This window comes from Brassica rapa, chromosome A10 (genome assembly GCF_000309985.2).
Source record: "Brassica rapa cultivar Chiifu-401-42 chromosome A10, CAAS_Brap_v3.01, whole genome shotgun sequence".
Lineage (NCBI taxonomy): Eukaryota > Viridiplantae > Streptophyta > Magnoliopsida > Brassicales > Brassicaceae > Brassica > Brassica rapa.
The window spans coordinates 13,821,753-13,841,988 of record NC_024804.2 but is presented as its reverse complement, the minus strand read 5'-3'; the positions used below and the strand labels follow the sequence as shown (position 1 = coordinate 13,841,988).

Below are 20,236 nucleotides of genomic sequence, written 5' to 3'. Positions count from 1 at the left end.
GTATTATTGACATAATACAATTACACAACGTGTTAGATGGAAGTCATGCATGATCTGTTTTTTACCCTTCAAAATGCAATTATCATTGTTTACATTAGGTTAACAATGGGATTGATAAGGATGTGTGATGTGATTAACTAGGAAGTCAACTAGCGTATAGAAAGCGAATAAGTGATATCCCACTTAAACCGTCCTCACATAAACCTACAATATTTTTCGGACATTGGCTTAAAAAAACGAAGAATGCCAATCCTAGTTTTATTATAAAAAAAAAACTAATCTAAGTCAAGTTTCAGTGTTTGTCATGCATTAATCTTCGGGTATTATTTGATATACATTCATATAACGGGTGATGTCGACATAGCGGTCAAGGCGTGAAGCTTACATGCTCTATCTTATGTTGTATAATGTGTAACCAATCCATTTGCTTCTACATGCATTCCTCTAACATGCGAGTTGCAATTTTGATAAAATAATATCCATCCAGCTCAAGCGTATTCATTTTATATTTCGAAAATAACAACGTTAACAGAAAGTGGATGGATGATTAATGGTGTTTTTGGGTTAGATTTAGTAAATTATTCATGAAGAACGTCGCGTAAATTATCGCTATTGTATTTTAAAAAAAAATATGACTGCTAAGTGCAAAGTCATTACAACTATACTGTTTTGGTTATCAATCATGCCTATTTAACGGATGTAATTACTCTTCTTAATTGTTTCGTCTACGCTAGAAAACTGCAGTGACGCAAAAATACGTGGCACAACTTATAAATTTAGAGCTGATCTAGTCAGATTAGCCCATCACTAGGGGTGTAATGATGTTGATCATACTCCAATCGTCATGAACCATTCTTAGTTTTAATTTTTGTTGTTATGATTTATGAATTTGGAGTTTTTGAACGGTCGAAATGCCCTTACAACTTTAGTTTATTTAATAGTTTCTTTAGCCTACATAAAAAACACTAAACTAGTTTAGTAATCAACGTGTTATAAAAGCCTGACGGACGAGATTTGTCTCTCTATTTGAGATCATGTGAAAATATAGAAGAACAATTTGTTGCCCCAAAAAGAAAAAGACGCTATGCTTCTTCTAGGATCGAACACGCACTACAACAAAAGCATAGCAAATTCTAATCAAATTTCTGACCAGGTCAAAAATATTTCTGACCATAAATGACCATTTAATGTAATGAAAATAAAAATAAGTGGACAAAAGGTGGTCGGAAATCACGGACAAACAAAACTGATTAAAAGGTACTCAGTAATTCGTGACCAATTTTTAATCACTTTAAAATCGTCAGAACAGTGGTCAGAAACTGGTCAAAATATCTGATTTTCTTTCGGTTGAAAACTAGCCGTATGTAATCTGTATAATTCATTTGATTCATTTGTAAAAACACATTCAAAAGTCAAGAAAACATCACACTAGAAATGTCTTCACATATTTTTATTTTCGTAAATGGATGTACAATCAATGGGATTCAAATGGACAAATTTCAAAAAAAATTACATAAAGGCTTAAAGAATATGCTATTTGCCGAAAATTAAGATATTACTTTAAGAGAAGATAAGATGTTTTGTTCTTGTATTGTTGCAATAATAGTAGAATCATCCCTATATAAAGGGTATGTAGTCACTTGTATAATATACATGAATTCACGCCTAATTATAAAATCTGGTATTTTCATGAGAAAGTTGATATAAGTAGTACTAGTGAATATATGTTGGTTAGTTTAGAGGAACCTAGAATGATAGTACAATCTAGTGATATAGTGCAAATGGTAAATGATGTGTTTCTTGAAATTGAAGACATAAATAAAGTTGAGGAACCAGATTTAGAAACGAGAAGATTTTTTGATATGTTGGATGTATACGAGAGTTCAGAAAAGATCATTCTCCTTAATCGATTACAACTAGGATGACAACTATAAAATCAAATTTTAAGTGGGCAGAAGATTGTGTGGATGTAATTGCTGATTTGTGAAAGATTATCTGTCCAAAGATAATATGTGTCCAACTTCTTACTACGAAGTAGATAAACTTATTTTCAGTTTAGGTTTGCCATTTCAGATGATTGACGTACATATGCATTACTTGGCATGTCAATTTTGTGGCAAATTAACCATGGTTTAAGATTGGAAGAATTCGGCTTCCATATAAATGTAACGACCCGGTTTTAACAAACCATAATTAAAATTTGGTTTGATTATTTATTTAAACTAAACCAATCTGAAAAATAATTTCTCTTTAATGGTTTAGTAAACCAGACATGCTTATATATTAATTATAAGTATTTCTTTATTCTTAAAACCTAAAACGTGAACTGTACCGCAGCCATCTTTCATCACCATCATCTTCTTCATTAGCCACCTCAAGCCATCTCCACGTTTCTTCCTCCATTAGTTGGCTCAACGACCATCATTGACCGTCATCTTCTGGGAGTAAGTAGCCAACTCCTTTCTCTACGTGTTACAGAAAGCGGATCTCCAATCGGATTTGTATTCTAAAAGTTATGTGTGTTTTACCAAGGGATATTTCTGCATAACACATCTGAGACCAGTATTGAAGAAAAGCAGGAACGGATTATCAAATCATAGAATTTTGACGTCAAATTTTCATGGTAAATTCTAAGCTCACAGATCTACCTATAGCAGAAAGCGGATCATCATTTGGAATTTCGGTTTAAATGTTATGGTTGTTTATTTGGGACTGATGTCTGCAGAGCGAGTCCACGAACAGCCAACTTCATAAGCGTTTTCCTGTTTATTCCGACTGACTTAGAAAACGAGCGAGATACTGTTGGAAAGGTCTCGTTGTCAGCTTTCCAGATCATTGGCAAACCGAGGTACAGTTAGGAAGTTATGCCCATTTTAATTTCGTGTATCAACTCAGTTCAAATCCGAAAATCATAAACCTAGTCTTCTAATTTGGAAACCCTAAATCTATTTTTATAGGAAAGTTTCTTATGGACCTAAGCCATTAATTCTCGTGTTGCAGTTGACTGTATCCTCCGTTGTCCATTTCATCCAGTGGCTAAGGTGAGGGTTATTCCGTTTAATCCCGTGCTAGTTTAGTACTACCATTATGGAAAGTTTAGTTTCGAAACATGTTCCGTCTCTGTGAATCGAGTCTAACTGGAGTCTTGCTTGTTTTTATTTTATTCTTTGTCTAAACCGGAGATAGGAAATTAGATGATTCAACTGTTGATTGATTTGTTTGATGTTAAGACAGTTATATATAAGTATACATATAGTATGGATTGGTTAGCCGGATACAGGGAAGTACTTCTGTATTGGCCTGTTTGTGTGGAGATTACGGGGCGTACAGGGAAGCACTTCTGTACCACGTATGAGCTGCGGGAGTACAGGGAAGCACTTCTGTACTACGTGCTAATTGTTTGAGTTGAGATTGCGGGGCGTACAGGGAAGCACTTCTGTACCACGTATGAGCTGCGGGAGTATAGGGAAGCACTTCTATACTACGTAGCATTGTGTATGAGGAGAATGTGGGAGTATAGGGAAGTACTTCTGTACTACACATACTTTTGGTATACATGAATATTTATATATTTATATCCGTACAAGGAGAATGCAGGGTGCAAAGAATAGCTATGTACTATAAACGCATTGGTTGTTATGTGTGGCACAATAGGTGTCGTGTTTGTTCATGCTAGAGCTACGCCTACATAGTCGTAGTGCTATGTACTGAGTCAGTGGTTTGCGGTTTAACATCCCATACCTCACTGAGTAACTCCCCTGTTGCTCACCCCTCTTTTCTCCCCCTTTCAGGTGAGACTGTCGAGCATGAGTGATTGCTATCGGATTGGTGCTTTTGGGCGTTTACTTCTTTTCATTTCAGACTTGCGGGTTTTATGGTTTTATCGTATTTTCTAGATTTATTCCATTATTTGGATTTATGACTATTTGTCGGATTTATGATATTTGCAGACGATTTATGAGGATTAATAAATATAGATTTCACGATTATTATTTATTATTTTATTTTGGAAAGTTTGGGTATTACAATTTGGTATCAGAGCGGGATTCTGTCCCGGCTCCGACCCGGGATGGCGATTTGTGGGATTTTGTTTTAATCGGTTTTTGGACGATTTTGAAATATTTATGGGGTTGGCAATTTTACAAGAAAAATAAAAATATAGCACCTTTCTGTTTGGTTATTTTTCAGTAATCGATAGTGTTCCGATTTAACATAAATTAATAGTGTCGTCCATTCTCTATTCAGATGCCGCCAAAAAGAGGAGGTAAGCGTACTCGCACCGTTAGGGTCAGAGCTGATGCTCGTGAAGTTGTGGATGAGCAGGGTGCTGCAGGGGGTGTTCAGGCAGAGGGTGTGCAGCATGCATCCCCACAGTTCGACCAGGCTGCGCTCATGCAGATGGTTCAGCAGGCAGCTACCCAGGCTGCTCAGACTGCTATTCAACAGGTTACCCAGGAAGCTGCTCGTGTAGCTGCACAAGAAGCTACTCGTGTAGCAGCACAGGAAGTTGCCCGTCAGTTGGCTGCTGGTCAACAGATTCCACCGCAGGAGATTCCACCGCAGCAGATCCCACCACAACAGGATCCACCGCCGCAGATGCATATTCCTCAGGTTCCTGTGCAGGGGGTTCCAGGACAGCAGCTCCCTCAGGGTTTACAGCAACCTTTACCGGTTTACCGTGCTTATGATGAGAGGTTTTACAGACTCACGAGTCAGATGCGAAACATGGATATGGAGCATTTTGGGGGAACAGTGGATGCTACAGTTGCACATGATTGGAAGCTTAGTCTGCAACGGAAATTGGAGATTATTGAGTGTCCACCAGAGGCTTCGCTTAGGTTGGCTATGCAGTATCTACGTGGAGATGCACTTGTGTGGTGGGAGGGAGTGCGATTGGGCCACCCTGGGCCTGACAGGCTTACCTTTGCAGATTTTATCCGGGAGTTTGATAGGAAGTATTTTCCAAAAGAAGCTATGGATAAGAAGAAGAGTGACTTCGAGCATGTGAGCCAGGGTGACATGACAATCAGGGAGTATGAGCTTGAGTTCAACCGACTTCGCAGGTTTGCAGGAGGTGGTATTACTGAAGAAGACCTGATTAGAAAGTTTTTGAGTGGGATGCGAGTCGAAATTCGGAACAGATGTCGTGTCGTCACTTACTACAGATTGGGGGATTTGGTGGAGAAAGCTGCTGAGCAGGAAGCAGGTTTGGCAGAGGAGCAGAAACTCTTTAAATCAACTCAGCCTAAAGTTGGGAAGACTTTAGAGTCACAAAAGAGAACACTGGACGAGTTAGAACCACCTAGCTGCACCAGTTGCAAGCGCAATCATTATGGAGAGTGCATTAGGTGTCATTCATGTGGACGGACAGGCCACATGGCGAGAAACTGCCGGTTTAAACCATTGAATGCAGATTCAGTTAGACAGATTGTTGAACCTAGAGCGGCTACTATGGATTGCTTTAACTGTGGCCAGCCAGGTCATATTTTCAGGGATTGTCCGAGGAGGGAACATGCAGAGGATTCACCCCCGCCTAAGCGCCAAGCCATCGATCCATGACTTTTTGCTACACGAGATTAAGAGGAGGTTGAGCCGGGATCCACTATGTACCTTTTGTTATTTTTAATTCTTGTGGTTTAATACGTTGTTTTTCTATAACAAATCTTTCTTAATTACTAAATTCGTATTAATCGGTTTTGGTTCATGACAACTTTCGTCCTAGTTGGTACTAAGATTATTTATTGCTTTGTGAGTTTGAGTTTGGTCAAGTGGTAGTTATCCTAAGGTTTTTATGAGCCAACGGTTAATCATATTCTTACCGTCAACACAGAGAAGCGAAGTCAAGATCTGAATTCGGGACGAATTCTATTTAAGTAGGGAAGAATTGTAACGACCCGGTTTTAACAAACCATAATTAAAATTTGGTTTGATTATTTATTTAAACTAAACCAATCTGAAAAATAATTTCTCTTTAATGGTTTAGTAAACCAGACATGCTTATATATTAATTATAAGTATTTCTTTATTCTTAAAACCTAAAACGTGAACTGTACCGCAGCCATCTTTCATCACCATCATCTTCTTCATTAGCCACCTCAAGCCATCTCCACGTTTCTTCCTCCATTAGTTGGCTCAACGACCATCATTGACCGTCATCTTCTGGGAGTAAGTAGCCAACTCCTTTCTCTACGTGTTACAGAAAGCGGATCTCCAATCGGATTTGTATTCTAAAAGTTATGTGTGTTTTACCAAGGGATATTTCTGCATAACACATCTGAGACCAGTATTGAAGAAAAGCAGGAACGGATTATCAAATCATAGAATTTTGACGTCAAATTTTCATGGTAAATTCTAAGCTCACAGATCTACCTATAGCAGAAAGCGGATCATCATTTGGAATTTCGGTTTAAATGTTATGGTTGTTTATTTGGGACTGATGTCTGCAGAGCGAGTCCACGAACAGCCAACTTCATAAGCGTTTTCCTGTTTATTCCGACTGACTTAGAAAACGAGCGAGATACTGTTGGAAAGGTCTCGTTGTCAGCTTTCCAGATCATTGGCAAACCGAGGTACAGTTAGGAAGTTATGCCCATTTTAATTTCGTGTATCAACTCAGTTCAAATCCGAAAATCATAAACCTAGTCTTCTAATTTGGAAACCCTAAATCTATTTTTATAGGAAAGTTTCTTATGGACCTAAGCCATTAATTCTCGTGTTGCAGTTGACTGTATCCTCCGTTGTCCATTTCATCCAGTGGCTAAGGTGAGGGTTATTCCGTTTAATCCCGTGCTAGTTTAGTACTACCATTATGGAAAGTTTAGTTTCGAAACATGTTCCGTCTCTGTGAATCGAGTCTAACTGGAGTCTTGCTTGTTTTTATTTTATTCTTTGTCTAAACCGGAGATAGGAAATTAGATGATTCAACTGTTGATTGATTTGTTTGATGTTAAGACAGTTATATATAAGTATACATATAGTATGGATTGGTTAGCCGGATACAGGGAAGTACTTCTGTATTGGCCTGTTTGTGTGGAGATTACGGGGCGTACAGGGAAGCACTTCTGTACCACGTATGAGCTGCGGGAGTACAGGGAAGCACTTCTGTACTACGTGCTAATTGTTTGAGTTGAGATTGCGGGGCGTACAGGGAAGCACTTCTGTACCACGTATGAGCTGCGGGAGTATAGGGAAGCACTTCTATACTACGTAGCATTGTGTATGAGGAGAATGTGGGAGTATAGGGAAGTACTTCTGTACTACACATACTTTTGGTATACATGAATATTTATATATTTATATCCGTACAAGGAGAATGCAGGGTGCAAAGAATAGCTATGTACTATAAACGCATTGGTTGTTATGTGTGGCACAATAGGTGTCGTGTTTGTTCATGCTAGAGCTACGCCTACATAGTCGTAGTGCTATGTACTGAGTCAGTGGTTTGCGGTTTAACATCCCATACCTCACTGAGTAACTCCCCTGTTGCTCACCCCTCTTTTCTCCCCCTTTCAGGTGAGACTGTCGAGCATGAGTGATTGCTATCGGATTGGTGCTTTTGGGCGTTTACTTCTTTTCATTTCAGACTTGCGGGTTTTATGGTTTTATCGTATTTTCTAGATTTATTCCATTATTTGGATTTATGACTATTTGTCGGATTTATGATATTTGCAGACGATTTATGAGGATTAATAAATATAGATTTCACGATTATTATTTATTATTTTATTTTGGAAAGTTTGGGTATTACAATAAATGTATGTGTATTTGCCATTTGTAGATAGGCTTAGAAGGCTGTATCAATTTGAAGCACATCAAATGCTATGAGATGACATAAAAACACTCAAATGAAGGAAATTGAGCATCCTTCGGATGTATAGACATAAAAGCACTTTCAATCCAGTTTATGAGGTATTTGCATCATAAAGCATAAATGTCTATCTCGAACTATGGATTGATGGTTTCAACATATTTGAAAACATAGAAAAAATATATTCATAATGGTCTGTAATGTCACACTTTAAAATTTCCCCTTTTCTCATGTACATGAAAGGAGAGTTTCTACTTTTCATCATACTTGTTTTTGTCCACAACATCCCAAACCATCTCTTATGTGTTCGTACAGTCACTTATTTATGAATTTCAAGAGTTAAAAAAAAAACAATGAGTAGCAAGAACCGTACGGTTTTAAATTTGTTATCCTACAAAGTCTGCAATCTGTATGATCTTACGTAGCGGTAAAGACGAAAGAGAAGCAATGACTCTGGCAGTGACAGGTAAAAATTATTCGCAGTGGTCACTAAGTCTTTATCGGAGTGGGAGAAATCATTTGCGCAAATTATTATGGTGAAAATTACAGTTTTGTTGTTATTAGTACGTATACTATAACTTTTAGTTAGGAATCATGGACTTCTAATTCAAAACAAGATGAGAAGAAATGAATTTGTTCATGTAATTTAGATCTTTACATCCAAGCATATCATTGACAGGTTACACAACTACACTCACTCATGTTGCTGCTGTTGTTGAACTACTAAAACAGAAACCCTAGTTTTTAGATCTTTACATGCAAGCAAATCTCCTATGACTCCTAACTCCGGAAGCTCCATCCATTCCGCCAAACCCGAGACATCCAGCAAATCATCGTCGCGACCTCTCCCTACAATCATCAAGTCATAATCTTCCGCCGCCAATCTTACGGCGGTGGCCATCGCGGGACCACCGTTGACTATCTTCTCCGCATAAACGAAATTCCCAGAGGATGCATATGTTTCTTTCAAATCGTTTAAGACCCCATTATCAACAAGGTAATCCCAATTCTTATTCTTGTCTGGTTCTTGACCAGATAAAAACCGAATCACTGTGAGACTCACTCTCGGATTCTGTCTCATCCATTTCGCAAGCGAGATGGCCTCGCGATCATCTTTACCTCCAATGAAGATCACACCGATGTTAACGGTACCGTTACTCTTTTTCTTGGTACGGTAGCTTCGGTCATTGAGTACACCTACAGAACAGGGAGCGCGGTCGAGGAGAGAAGCGTTCACACTTCTGATCACATTATCATCCGATTCATATAATCCATCAGGTGACCATTTTCGTCCAGAAGGGACGATGATCATCGATGTGTGGTGGTCTAGAGCAAGATTGCAAATGTCATGATCCATTAGATCCTCTTGAGAGTAAGCTGTGAAGAAGCTAACAGCCGTAGATGCCCAATTCTCTTGTTGGAACTCGGAGAACACGAGCATCATTGTTTGAATGTAAGAGTTTTGATGCAACTGTGGTTTTGTCCGCTTGTCGTGTGGTATCAAGATTGGAAACGAACTTCCAGCGAGTTTCACGAGGTGTAATGCTGTGACAGCGATGACTCCTCTGTCTTTATTACTCTCGCCGTCAGGAGTGAAAGAGAGCAGTTGTAGCAGCGAGAGCACGCCAGAGATGTTGTCCGGTTTATGCAAACATGTTAGGATCTTGAGATCTGAGTTTGGTTTCAGATGCATGATGTCTCTCTTGACGTATCCTATATACTTCCTCTTTGGATCGTACAGTGCTTTCACAGTAGTAGGTAAAACTCCCGCGATCAAAAGAACGTATATTATCATGAACGTGTGAGTGGCTTGCGATAGATTCTACATTACAAAATAAAAATAAAATAAACCCATTAATTCGAAATAATGATATATATATATATATGCATGCATGTAAAGTGTGTTCAGGTTTTTAATATAAAGTTATATTACCCGATGATTCGCGGCTCCTTCAAAGAAGCATAAGTCGACAAAACCCTTATAGTTCATCATAATGGCGAGGATAATAGATTCGTTAGTAGGTAACTTGAAGATCAAGCAAGACCCAAAAGTAGCAGTCCATTTGACGACCAATGTGAAACCCACCAAAAATATGTTAATGGCTATGTCATCGAACGCGTACAATACCTTTGAAATGTCAGCTTTCATGGTCATTACCACTATTGAAATCGGTAAAAATATGTTTGTAACCAATCCCTCAAACTTGGCTTCTAACGCAGACCCAAGAGGTGGACCGTCTGGGATGGCCATCCCGACCAATATAGCTCCTAAAACGTGGACTTGGTGGAAATAAGTTGTGCAAATACTCGCAGCGATTGCGCTCATAATTGTTCCGTATACATAGAGTTCCCGTACGGGTTTGCCTTCTGGACTTGTGTCGACTATCCATTGAGCCGTAGGCTTGATGATGAATAGGATCACAAGGATTAAGATGGTCATTGCCAATGCATCGCGGTTGGCTATTCTAGGCGATACATACCTGCATCACGGTTTTAAACTATTGTAATGTGTTCAAAAACCATATCTTCTAAAAGAAAATTATACCATGACATCGGCCAGATAGTAAAAAAATATGGTTAATCTTTTGAGCAATTTTTGTTTTGAATTAATGTTAATTGATTAAAAAAGATATTGTTCTTATAACTTTATAGCAGAAAGAACTTTATGATTATCTCTCGAATCGATGAAATAGAAAATATGATGAATGTTTTCAATTGTTGAGCAAGTTATATCACTTTAGAGCATGCACACGCTAAGAAATTCAAAAGAGTTTCTCAAAATTATTAGCCAATGAAAAAATAGCATGTATGTCAAAAGTCTTCAATTAACAAAATTAGAACATCATTATCCAGAGTTTTTTGGGGCGGGTTTCTTATATTCCCCTTAGAATCTTCGGGAAGAAAACCAAAATCTTAGACTTCACCTACAACCTATTTTTAGGAGGTAAAAATAAAAATCATGAATATATATATATCTAATTTTTTTTTAACCTGATATGAAAAAGTGATGAGAAATGCAACAATTAAACCCTAAATCGAGGATGTCTCTTAGCAAAATAAAAATAAAAAAATCGAGGATGTCTTGCATACCTGTATGATGCTACATATGAAACGCATTGCAGAGTGATAAATCCTAGGAGATCATTAATCGTTGCAATAGATATGGCGAGGCGGCCGAGCTCCGAGTTTGGAATCTTAAGCTCATATACCAGGTGCGTTATTACGGGTAACAGCGTTAACGCTTGAACTGATACAATCACGGTGCGTTCTGTTGGAGCCAGTTTCAGAGGCATATAGAGAGGGTCGGCCTTGTCTAGCTGAAAGTTTCTAAAGGCTAATCCGGCGGTCATAGTCACCACAAAGGACAAAACCGCGATCGCAACCGTGCCTTTACCGATATGAAACATGGCTCTTTTATTGGTCTTCACGCCCATCAAGAACGTGAACATTATTAAACCCAAGTTGGCCACACCTTCTAACGCTATGTTACCATCTAACGCCACGTCTAACGATAAACGGTGGGAAGAAAAGTCCTGAAGATCAAATAGGTGACGTCCCAGAAGCAACCCCGTCTGATTAAAAACACCAAAAACATGTTACTTGCAACACAAGAAATGACGAGATTATAACTTTTGAAATCAAGAATTGGTGTGTTGTCACTTACAAACATGTAAGAAACGAACTGTGGTACGCCAATAAATCTAAGGAACATATGAGATAACACGATTAAAACGAAGATGATAAGGATCTGCAACTCAAGAAGAGGCAATGCGTATCCGAAGATGACACTCGGAGCTTCATAGTTTTCCAAGATTCCGTAAGAAGAGATGTTGAAGAAAGCTCGGTTACAAACTTCGACGTTGCTAAGCGCTGGCCAAGGCGCAGGAGTTAGTGCTAGAGATTCGTTCATGAGGATGATGATAAGTATAAGTTATGAAAGGGAATGATCTGTTCTCAAAACTTTTCATATCAACTTTGCTTTTATTTGTTTCGCTGAAGATTTGGTTTTCTCTATCTGTTTTTTGTTTCTTCTCAACAAAAAAAAATTGGTCAAATGTTAAATTAACAAAAAATGAAAAAAGATTTAACAACGTAACAGTTTCTTTGAGCAATCGTTGTTTCTAAACCGTCGGCGCCCCTTTGACCAGCTTTTGTTACGTTTGGGCTAACGAATGGATGAAGCTAAAAGGTGGCGCATTGTTTTCTAGAACTAAAATGAGATAGTTTTTATTATATGAATTGATAAATTTTCATACTGTTCTATGTGAATTTATATTAGACCTGCACCTGTACATATGCTTATAAAAATGCGCATATCCGTATATACTCGGTTACACTAAAAGCTATAACATGTACGTGAAATTTAATAAATCAAACAAAATAGGATTTTTTTAAAAACAACAAAATAGGAAATAAAAATGATATATCATATTATTTTGAGTCAATTAGCTCAAAACCCATAAAGAAGTGGGAAATTAGGAATATACCTAATACAGTAAAAGTATGGCAGTTACTGTAGATAAAGTGTATGTAAAATTACATTTAGAGCCCTTTGATATATTGAGTTTGTAAGTCACATTAGGTGCCCCGTAAGTTTAAAAATATTATAAAATTTTGGTAAGATTACGATTAAACAAAAATTTCATTTTTCTCTCTCATGGTCCTTATCTTCTTCTTTATCTTCCTCCTCTGTTTCTTTTTTTTTTTTACAGAATCCCGACCAAATTGTGGTGCCTTTGTGTTTTTGTTTTTGTCTTTGAATAGTCTGGCTGTATCGTGGTAAGTGGGAGAAGAACGATGAACAAGAACGACATCACTGTGTTTTGTTCCTGAACCTCCTTTTTTCACTGTTAGTCAATCTAGTAGAGACAATCGTGGCTCCGGCGGAGGGGAACCTTGCCTACTGTTAAGAAGATGAGAGGACGACCTACTGGTTCTAGCAAAAGACAAAAGCTTCAAACCTTATGAAACATAAATAATTGTGTGTTGTTGTTGTTGGTTGATTGTGTTGGTTGATTGGATGATGATTAGAACAGAAGAAGCCATCTACTAAACTTCTTGCTGTCCCCGGAAAAGGATTTTTCTTGGATATCTTTTTGGCGGACCAAGTGATACTGAATCGAGAGAAAACAAAATTGTTAGCCGTTTAACAATAGGTGTTTGTGGTATTAAATATGTTAGCAATTTTAATAAATTGTTATACTTTATTAAATGTTTCGTGACTTTTGTTTGTTGGACATGAGATATAATGTTCGTATAATAGTTTTTTGTTCATTTGAAATGCAGAATAATTGTAGCTCATATTAGTTGTCTTGCGTTTGTTTTATTCGAAGTGAACTAATCTTATAATACGGTTTTGAAATGTGCTTGAGAGTTACAACCACTTCTATTTCTATATCAAAATGCAATGTCCTGATATTATAATAATTAGCTGGCTAAAATAATTTATTAAAAGTTAAATAATAGATTATATATAAATATTTAGTTTTACAATATTTTGCACTAGATTTGACGGATAACTTAATTGTTATACATAATTAGATATGTTAGCCGGCTAACAATAAATATATTAGTTGTCTACCAATGAATTTGAATGAATAATTGATGTTAGGAGTTTTCAAGGCTCCTAAGACAAATGTTGTAGTATAAATGATTGTCGAACCAGTTCTGAGGGATATCAAAGCACTGAGAATGCAAGTACTCACTTAATCTAAGTGCAACCAATGATTTAGAAGGGTTTTAAACTATGACTAAAACTAGAAAGCAATAACAGAATGATACTTTCTTGACTAAAGGAAAAGAGAACTCATGGGTATAGGGATTAGACCTTGGGTGATCAAGTATCGAACTAAGGATGGCAGATGATCAATCAAACTATCAACCTTAAGCCTAGACACAATTCTAAGCAAGCTCTATGTCTAGATGAATGCTCATTTGCTAACATATCTCAAACATCAAATGTCTTTGGTTGAATAATATGAAAGCAATCATTACTAACAAGTCTATTAGCTATCTTAGTACCTTTAACAACAAATGTCTTTGGCAAAGTATACTAAAAGCCTATGAGAGTTGTCTCGGGCATTTCATCGAACACCTTTCGGGTGAGAAATGCCTAAGGATCAACAACTGAGTGGCCAACTCAGAAGATGCATTATGATTACTCTACTAGCAAGGAAATATGAATGATCTACACTAAAACATCCTAGCTCTAACCTAATCACCCTTAATCTCCCTAACCCATGAATTCAAAAGGTGATTACTCACTAATCTCCATGATTCCTCTTAAACCCATATTGGATTTCAGATTAATCATGTAAAGAAATAGATAAGAAATCAACAAGAACACAAGAACATAACAATCAAAATCCAAGAGATGAACTTCTCAAGAGAGTTCTTGTGTCTTTCTCAATAGATCAAAAGATAAAAGATAATCTGCCACTGGTGGCTACAAAAGATGTTTAAAACATAGGTTTTTCCAAGTGCAAAACGTCCAAAATAAATTGCAAAAAGGGCCTTAAGAAATCATGATTTTCGGCAGCAAAATAACGCGGAGCGACTTGCAGGTGTCGCTCCGGGAAGTCGCTCCAGGGCCGATTTTTGGTGTGTCCGGGCGAGAGGTCGCGAGCGACTTTGGTGTGTCGCTCCAACGGGTCGCTCTGGATCGGGAGCGACCTTGGTAGGTCGCTCTGAGAGGTCGCTCCAGGCTTCGCTTCGTGTCGTCTCGCCATAGAGACGCGAGCGACCTCGGGGTGTCGCTTTGGGAGGTCGCTCCGAGAAGGGTGTGAGATGCGAGCGACCTCGGTGCGTCGCTCTGGGCAAGTCGCTCTAGCTTCCTACGGGATGAATATGGCGAGCGACTTCACGGGGTCGCTCTAGCTAGGTCGCTCTGAGAGGTGCTTTGGAGCGACCTCATGACGTCGCTGCGGAACCTCGCTCCCATGCTCTGCTCGTCCAATGATCACCTGTTTCACGTCCTTTAAGCTCCAAATGCATCCAAATGTCCCCAAGAACTCCATGTGGCACTCCAACACCTAATGAGGACAATGAATGCAAAATGCAACCTAGACATGGCTAAATCCTAATCTATATGATGAAAATGCTAATGGATGAATGGATAAAACAATGCAAATATGCAAGATATCAATAATTCAAAAGATAAATTATTATGTATATTTAGATATGTTGGATAAATATATTGCTATATTTTATTAGATATTTTAGCCGTGTAACATTTAATCTTAGCATCTAATTCAAATATTTATTACTGTTTGTTATTTATGGTTTGTTACGACACACCAAAAAATTATTGTAGCCGGCTAACTCAATTTACATTACAATCTCTTTATTTATAATCCGTATAAATGAAACCATATATGTATCAGTTTTGTCAACTGGTCTTGGCATATAAAATAATATCCGGCTAAAATTTGTATTGTCTCGAAAAAATGTAAATGTCTATCCAACAAGAGCAAACACTATCAAACCAATCACTGAACTTGCCTGCAAAAATGAACCAGTGTGAGATGTGGTAGAATGTCAAACAATGAACTTGCATGAACAAAAGCTAAAAAATTAAACCTTCCAAAAATCGTAGCACATGCTTGACCATTTTCATTTGGCTGAGAATAGACTACATCAGATCCCGAAAAACGCATCACAACACAAGCCATAGTCACTAGACAAAATAACTATAGATCGTTCTTGAAAATAGGTTAATTAGATGGTTAAGTTTTGAGTTATCTGTTAGAGGAGACTGAAAAGATTACCAACATAATAAAAAAAATCTTTGCCAACAGAAGAATGGGAAACTAAGATTGAGGCTTATAGAATTTTGAATTCCTCATCATGTTTCTCTGTTGTAGAATCAGCATCCGATACAGTTGGCGGGTCAGCTTGAGTTAATATCAAGGGGCAGATACCAATTGATATAACAAAGAAAAAAACATTTATTGGAACGATAGACACCACACCACTACATCAAAACTTTCATCGAAAATCTACTAAAGCAAGAAAACAATCAAGTACGAAAACACAGAGCAATCAAAGAAAATAGTTGGAAAAAAATTAAAGAGTGGGTTTTGACCAAAAAAAAATTAAAGACTAGGCAAAAAAGAATACAATCCATAGCGTTCTTTTCAGTGGACATTACCAATCTTCAAGATAAAAATTGTTGGTCTTTCTCTCTTGCCTCCATGATGCTTATTCTTCTACCATCTCTTCACGCTTCTTCCTCCCTACGAGCTTCTCGGTCAACAAATGGAGTCGAGCATGCACGTTGGGGCAGAGATTGAGGAGCGTGAATACACGCGCCACCGCGAGCTCGACGAAGAGGAGGGAGAAGGTGGGGGTTTCTTATTCAGAAAAATCCATTAAACCTTTTGAAAATCAGTAATATGACACAACAATTACAAAGTATCAAGCTGGGTATAAGGAAGAGAGAGTACGAATTTGCAGAGATAGAGGGTATTAAAACAAGTTTAGTAGAGGAAAGAGGTGAGTGTAATACAAAAAGTAATTAATATCTTTGACATTGGAATAAGAAAAATGATTTCGTTCGAGATATGTTGTGAAAATAAATTTTTGCTAAAGCTATAAAAAATTACAAAGATTATTAGTATTTTGGTAGCATAATAACATAGGGGTAGAAGAGTCCAAAACATTTATCAAACAGTGCCACACAGTATTTTAGGGTATATAACTAAATACACTAAAAAGCTTTGGTAGGGAGTGCAAATACTCTACATTTTATACATTATAGTATGGGGCTTGAAAAGAAGCGCAAAGGGTATCTAAAAAGCTTACAAGAGCACTTGCCCCACTGGCCACTGGGTGTGGGGAGAATGAGTGCAGATGTGCAATATATTTACAGACAACAAACAATCCATTTTCTTTGTAAGGTTGTATTGATTCGCTTTTTTTACAGCCTATGGAAAATCGAAATTGTATGCTTATTATCAGAATGTTCAGTATGGCCATACATACATGCAGTGAAATTTTTGTATACTCTTTGTTATTCCCTTTCAGTGGAGTAACAAATTACTTTGAATGATATACGACGTATACGTATGAAAACGCTTTACTAAGAGCATCTCCAATGAGACACAAAAATTTCCTCTATATTTTACATTAAAATAGAGTACCTCTATTATAGAGTGAACTATTGGAGCAAATTCAACATTATAATAGAGTTACTCTATTTTAAAGTGAAATATAGAGTAATTTTATGTGTACCATTGGAGATGGTCTAAGATGGGGAAACGGAAGGATTACTGATTAATCATATTTTCATTAGTGGTCAATTAATCATCACACCAATCAGTTTTGTTGCGAAGAAGACAAGTGGTTAAGACGTAAGAAAAGTGGTTAAGAACACGGACGAAGCCTGAGACGGTGAAAGCTCGAAATCTTTTTCTCTCTTTAGGCATAAACAATAATGGCCACTTGATAAAACAAATAATTATCTTTTGCTTCTATTCCTGGTCTCAGTGGCCAAATTTATCGACGTGATGTTGTCTAAAATAACTTATGCGTAAATAACGTGATTGGTTAAGTGAATTCACAATACAAAGTTTTGAATCTTGCCATTGTAACGGCGCAAACAAAATCTACCTTCACAACCACATGGATGAGAATTCAGCTTTATCTTGGATATTAAAGTGACTGGACCGGTGACAAAAACGGTTGATTAATAACGTTTCGGTTGAAATTTCTATGTATATACTCCATCCATTTTTTAATATAAATCGTTTTAGATAAATTTTTATATTTCAAATTATATGACGTTTTTGGTTTTTTATGTAAAATTTATCAACACTTAATATTATATGACCAGTGATAATATACCTTCTATTTTATTATGACTGATTTGTGGTTAGATAAATAATTAATGTTGGTTTATTTAAAAAAATATAAAAAATTAATATTTTTTTTTATATATGTGCATAATTCTAAAATGACTTAAAAAACGGAATGTGTTTTGAATAAAGAAGAGAAGACAAGAGAAGAGAGGAATTGGTGTGTCTTATTCCATGAATAATGAACTCTTTATATAGGGATACAATATGAGGGTTTAGCTTGGAGACCAAGTACAAGTAAATCTTGGTGAACAAGACTTTCTATAATTGACATCACAATAAATATAACACTTCCCCTTGATGTCTATTATGCGCGTATGATACTGCCTCGTTAAAAACCTTACCAGGAAAACCCAGTGGGAAAAACCATGGTTAAGGGAAAAAGAGTGCAGCACGCAATTACTTCCCCTCATGTATACTAACGTCAAGATCCTTGAGACGACGTAATCCAATAAGATGAACCAACTTCTTGAAAGTAGAAGTGGGTAGCGCCTTGGTGAATAAGTCAGCTAAGTTGTCACTTGAACGAACTTGAACGACACGAACATCGCCATTCTTCTGTAGATCATGGGTGAAAAAGAATTTCGGTAGAATGTGCTTTGTCCTGTCTCCTTTGATGTAACCATCTTTGAGTTGAGCGATACATGCAGCATTATCCTCATACATGACTGTTGGGAATTCTTTTCCTGTAGATAGACCACAATCTTCTCGTATATGTTGAATGACGGATCTTAACCATACACACTCGCGACTAGCTTCATGAATGGCTAAAATCTCTGCATGGTTGGAAGAAGTAGCTGCAATTGTTTGCTTCATCGAACGCCAAGATATAGCAGTTCCACCACAAGTAAACACATATCCTGTTTGTGATCTAGCATTGTGGGGATCAGACATGTATCCAGCATCTGCAAAACCAATCAAATCTTCTGCGGATGGGTTAGGAAAGAATATTCCCATGTCTTTCGTACCTTGGAGGTATCGGAGTATATGTTTTATCCCATTCCAATGCCTATGAGTTGGGCATGAACTAAACCTTGCCAGTAGATTCACTGCAAATGATATATCAGGTCTTGTATGACTGGCAAGATACATTAATGCCCCTATAGCACTTAAGTATGGTACTTCAGGACCAAGAACTTCTTCATTCTTCTCTCTAGGGCGGAAGGGATCTTTATTCACATCGAGTGATCTTACCACCATTGGACTACTCAAAGGATGTGCTTGATCCATAGAAAATCGTTTAGCAACCTTTTCTGTGTAAGTTTGTTGATGCAATAAGATTCCATTCTTAAGGTGCTCAATTTGTAGTCCCAAACAAAATCTTGTTTTTCCAAGATCTTTCATCTCAAATTCTTTCTTCAAGTAATCCATTGTAATTGAAATCTCTTCAGGAGTTCCAATAATATTTAAATCATCAACATACACTGCAATTATAACATATCCTTTCTCAAATCTTTTTATAAAGATACATGGACTGATAGGATCGTTTTTATAGCCTTCTTTCAACAAGTACTCACTTAGGCGATTATACCACATACGTCCTGATTGTTTCAGTCCATAAAGAGATCGGTTTAACTTTATGCTATAACTTTCTCGAGAATTAGAATTTGCTGCTTCTGGCAGTTTAAATCCTTCAGGGACTTTCATGTAAATGTCAGTATCTAGTGGGCCATATAAGTAAGCTGTGACTACATCCATTAAGCGTAAATCAAGTCCTTCCTTTATCGCCAGACTGATAAGGAACCTGAATGTAGTAGCATCCACCACAGGAGAGTATGTCTCTTCATAATCAATTCCTGGTATTTGTGAAAATCCTTGAGCAACTAAACGTGCTTTGTATCTCACAATCTCACCATTTTCATTTCTTTTTCGCACAAAAACCCATTTATATCCCACTGGTTTTACACCTTTAGGTGTACGGACTACATGTCCAAACACTGCTCTCTTTGCAAGAGATTTTAATTCAGCATCTATTGCTTCTTTCCATTTTGGCCAATCACTTCTTCGTGTACACTCTTCAATAGATTTTGGTTCATGATCCTCATCCATAAGATCAACTGCTACATTGTATGCAAAAATATCATCGACGTCGATTTGCTTTCGGTTCCATTTCATTCCAGACATGACATAGTTAGTTGAGATCTCTTCATTATCAGGTACCTGAATTTCTTTTTGTGTCATGTTCTCTTCTGGAGATTTTTCACTTGTAGTAATTACCTCGGTTTCATTATTGCCAATTTCTGCTCCTTTTCTTTTTCGAGGGTTTTTATCTTTAGAACCGATAGGTCTACCACGCTTCAGGCGTGTTTTAGACTCATTAGCAGGTTGATTTTGTCTTTCTTGGACATTCATTCTAACTGGAGCATTTACAGCTGGGATATGTGACACAGTCACTCTTTTTGGGTCAGTAAATGCATCTGGCAACTGGTTTGCTAAGCTTTGTAAATAAATTATCTTTTGGACTTCTAGGTCACATTCTTTAGTTCGAGGATCAAGATAAGATAATGATAATTCATTCCAATTAATATCCTTTCCCAACTGTTTCTTCTCTTCCCCTAATGTTGGAAAAACAGAC

General features: G+C 37.3%; 2 protein-coding genes across 8 annotated transcripts; one reads left to right on the top strand and one right to left on the bottom strand.

Annotated features, from left to right (window-relative positions):
- Positions 1 to 2,532: 2,532 nt before the first annotated feature.
- On the top strand, positions 2,533 to 7,710 carry LOC103845505. Of its 7 annotated transcripts, none has more exons than XM_033282141.1 (8): positions 2,533 to 2,623; positions 2,726 to 2,848; positions 2,958 to 3,791; positions 4,246 to 6,165; positions 6,254 to 6,344; positions 6,447 to 6,569; positions 6,722 to 6,762; positions 7,513 to 7,710. In XM_033282141.1, exon 4 carries the CDS (start codon positions 4,246 to 4,248, stop codon positions 5,557 to 5,559), a length of 1,314 nt encoding a protein of 437 aa, XP_033138032.1. In that variant the 5' UTR covers positions 2,533 to 2,623; positions 2,726 to 2,848; positions 2,958 to 3,791; the 3' UTR covers positions 5,560 to 6,165; positions 6,254 to 6,344; positions 6,447 to 6,569; positions 6,722 to 6,762; positions 7,513 to 7,710. The 7 variants fall into 7 exon arrangements, with proteins under 7 accessions (XP_033138032.1, XP_033138027.1, XP_033138031.1 ...); XM_033282136.1 differs by having other exon boundaries at positions 6,679 to 6,762; XM_033282140.1 differs by having other exon boundaries at positions 3,001 to 3,041; positions 6,679 to 7,710.
- Positions 6,931 to 13,554, bottom strand: LOC103845503 (cation/H(+) antiporter 9). The gene is made up of 4 exons (XM_009122375.2): positions 11,472 to 13,554; positions 10,898 to 11,379; positions 9,741 to 10,287; positions 6,931 to 9,629 (listed from the first exon to the last, which is right to left on the bottom strand). Exons 1-4 carry the CDS (start codon positions 11,715 to 11,717, stop codon positions 8,502 to 8,504), a joined length of 2,403 nt encoding a protein of 800 aa, XP_009120623.1. The 5' UTR covers positions 11,718 to 13,554; the 3' UTR covers positions 6,931 to 8,501.
- Between the last annotated feature and the right edge of the window lie 6,682 nt (positions 13,555 to 20,236).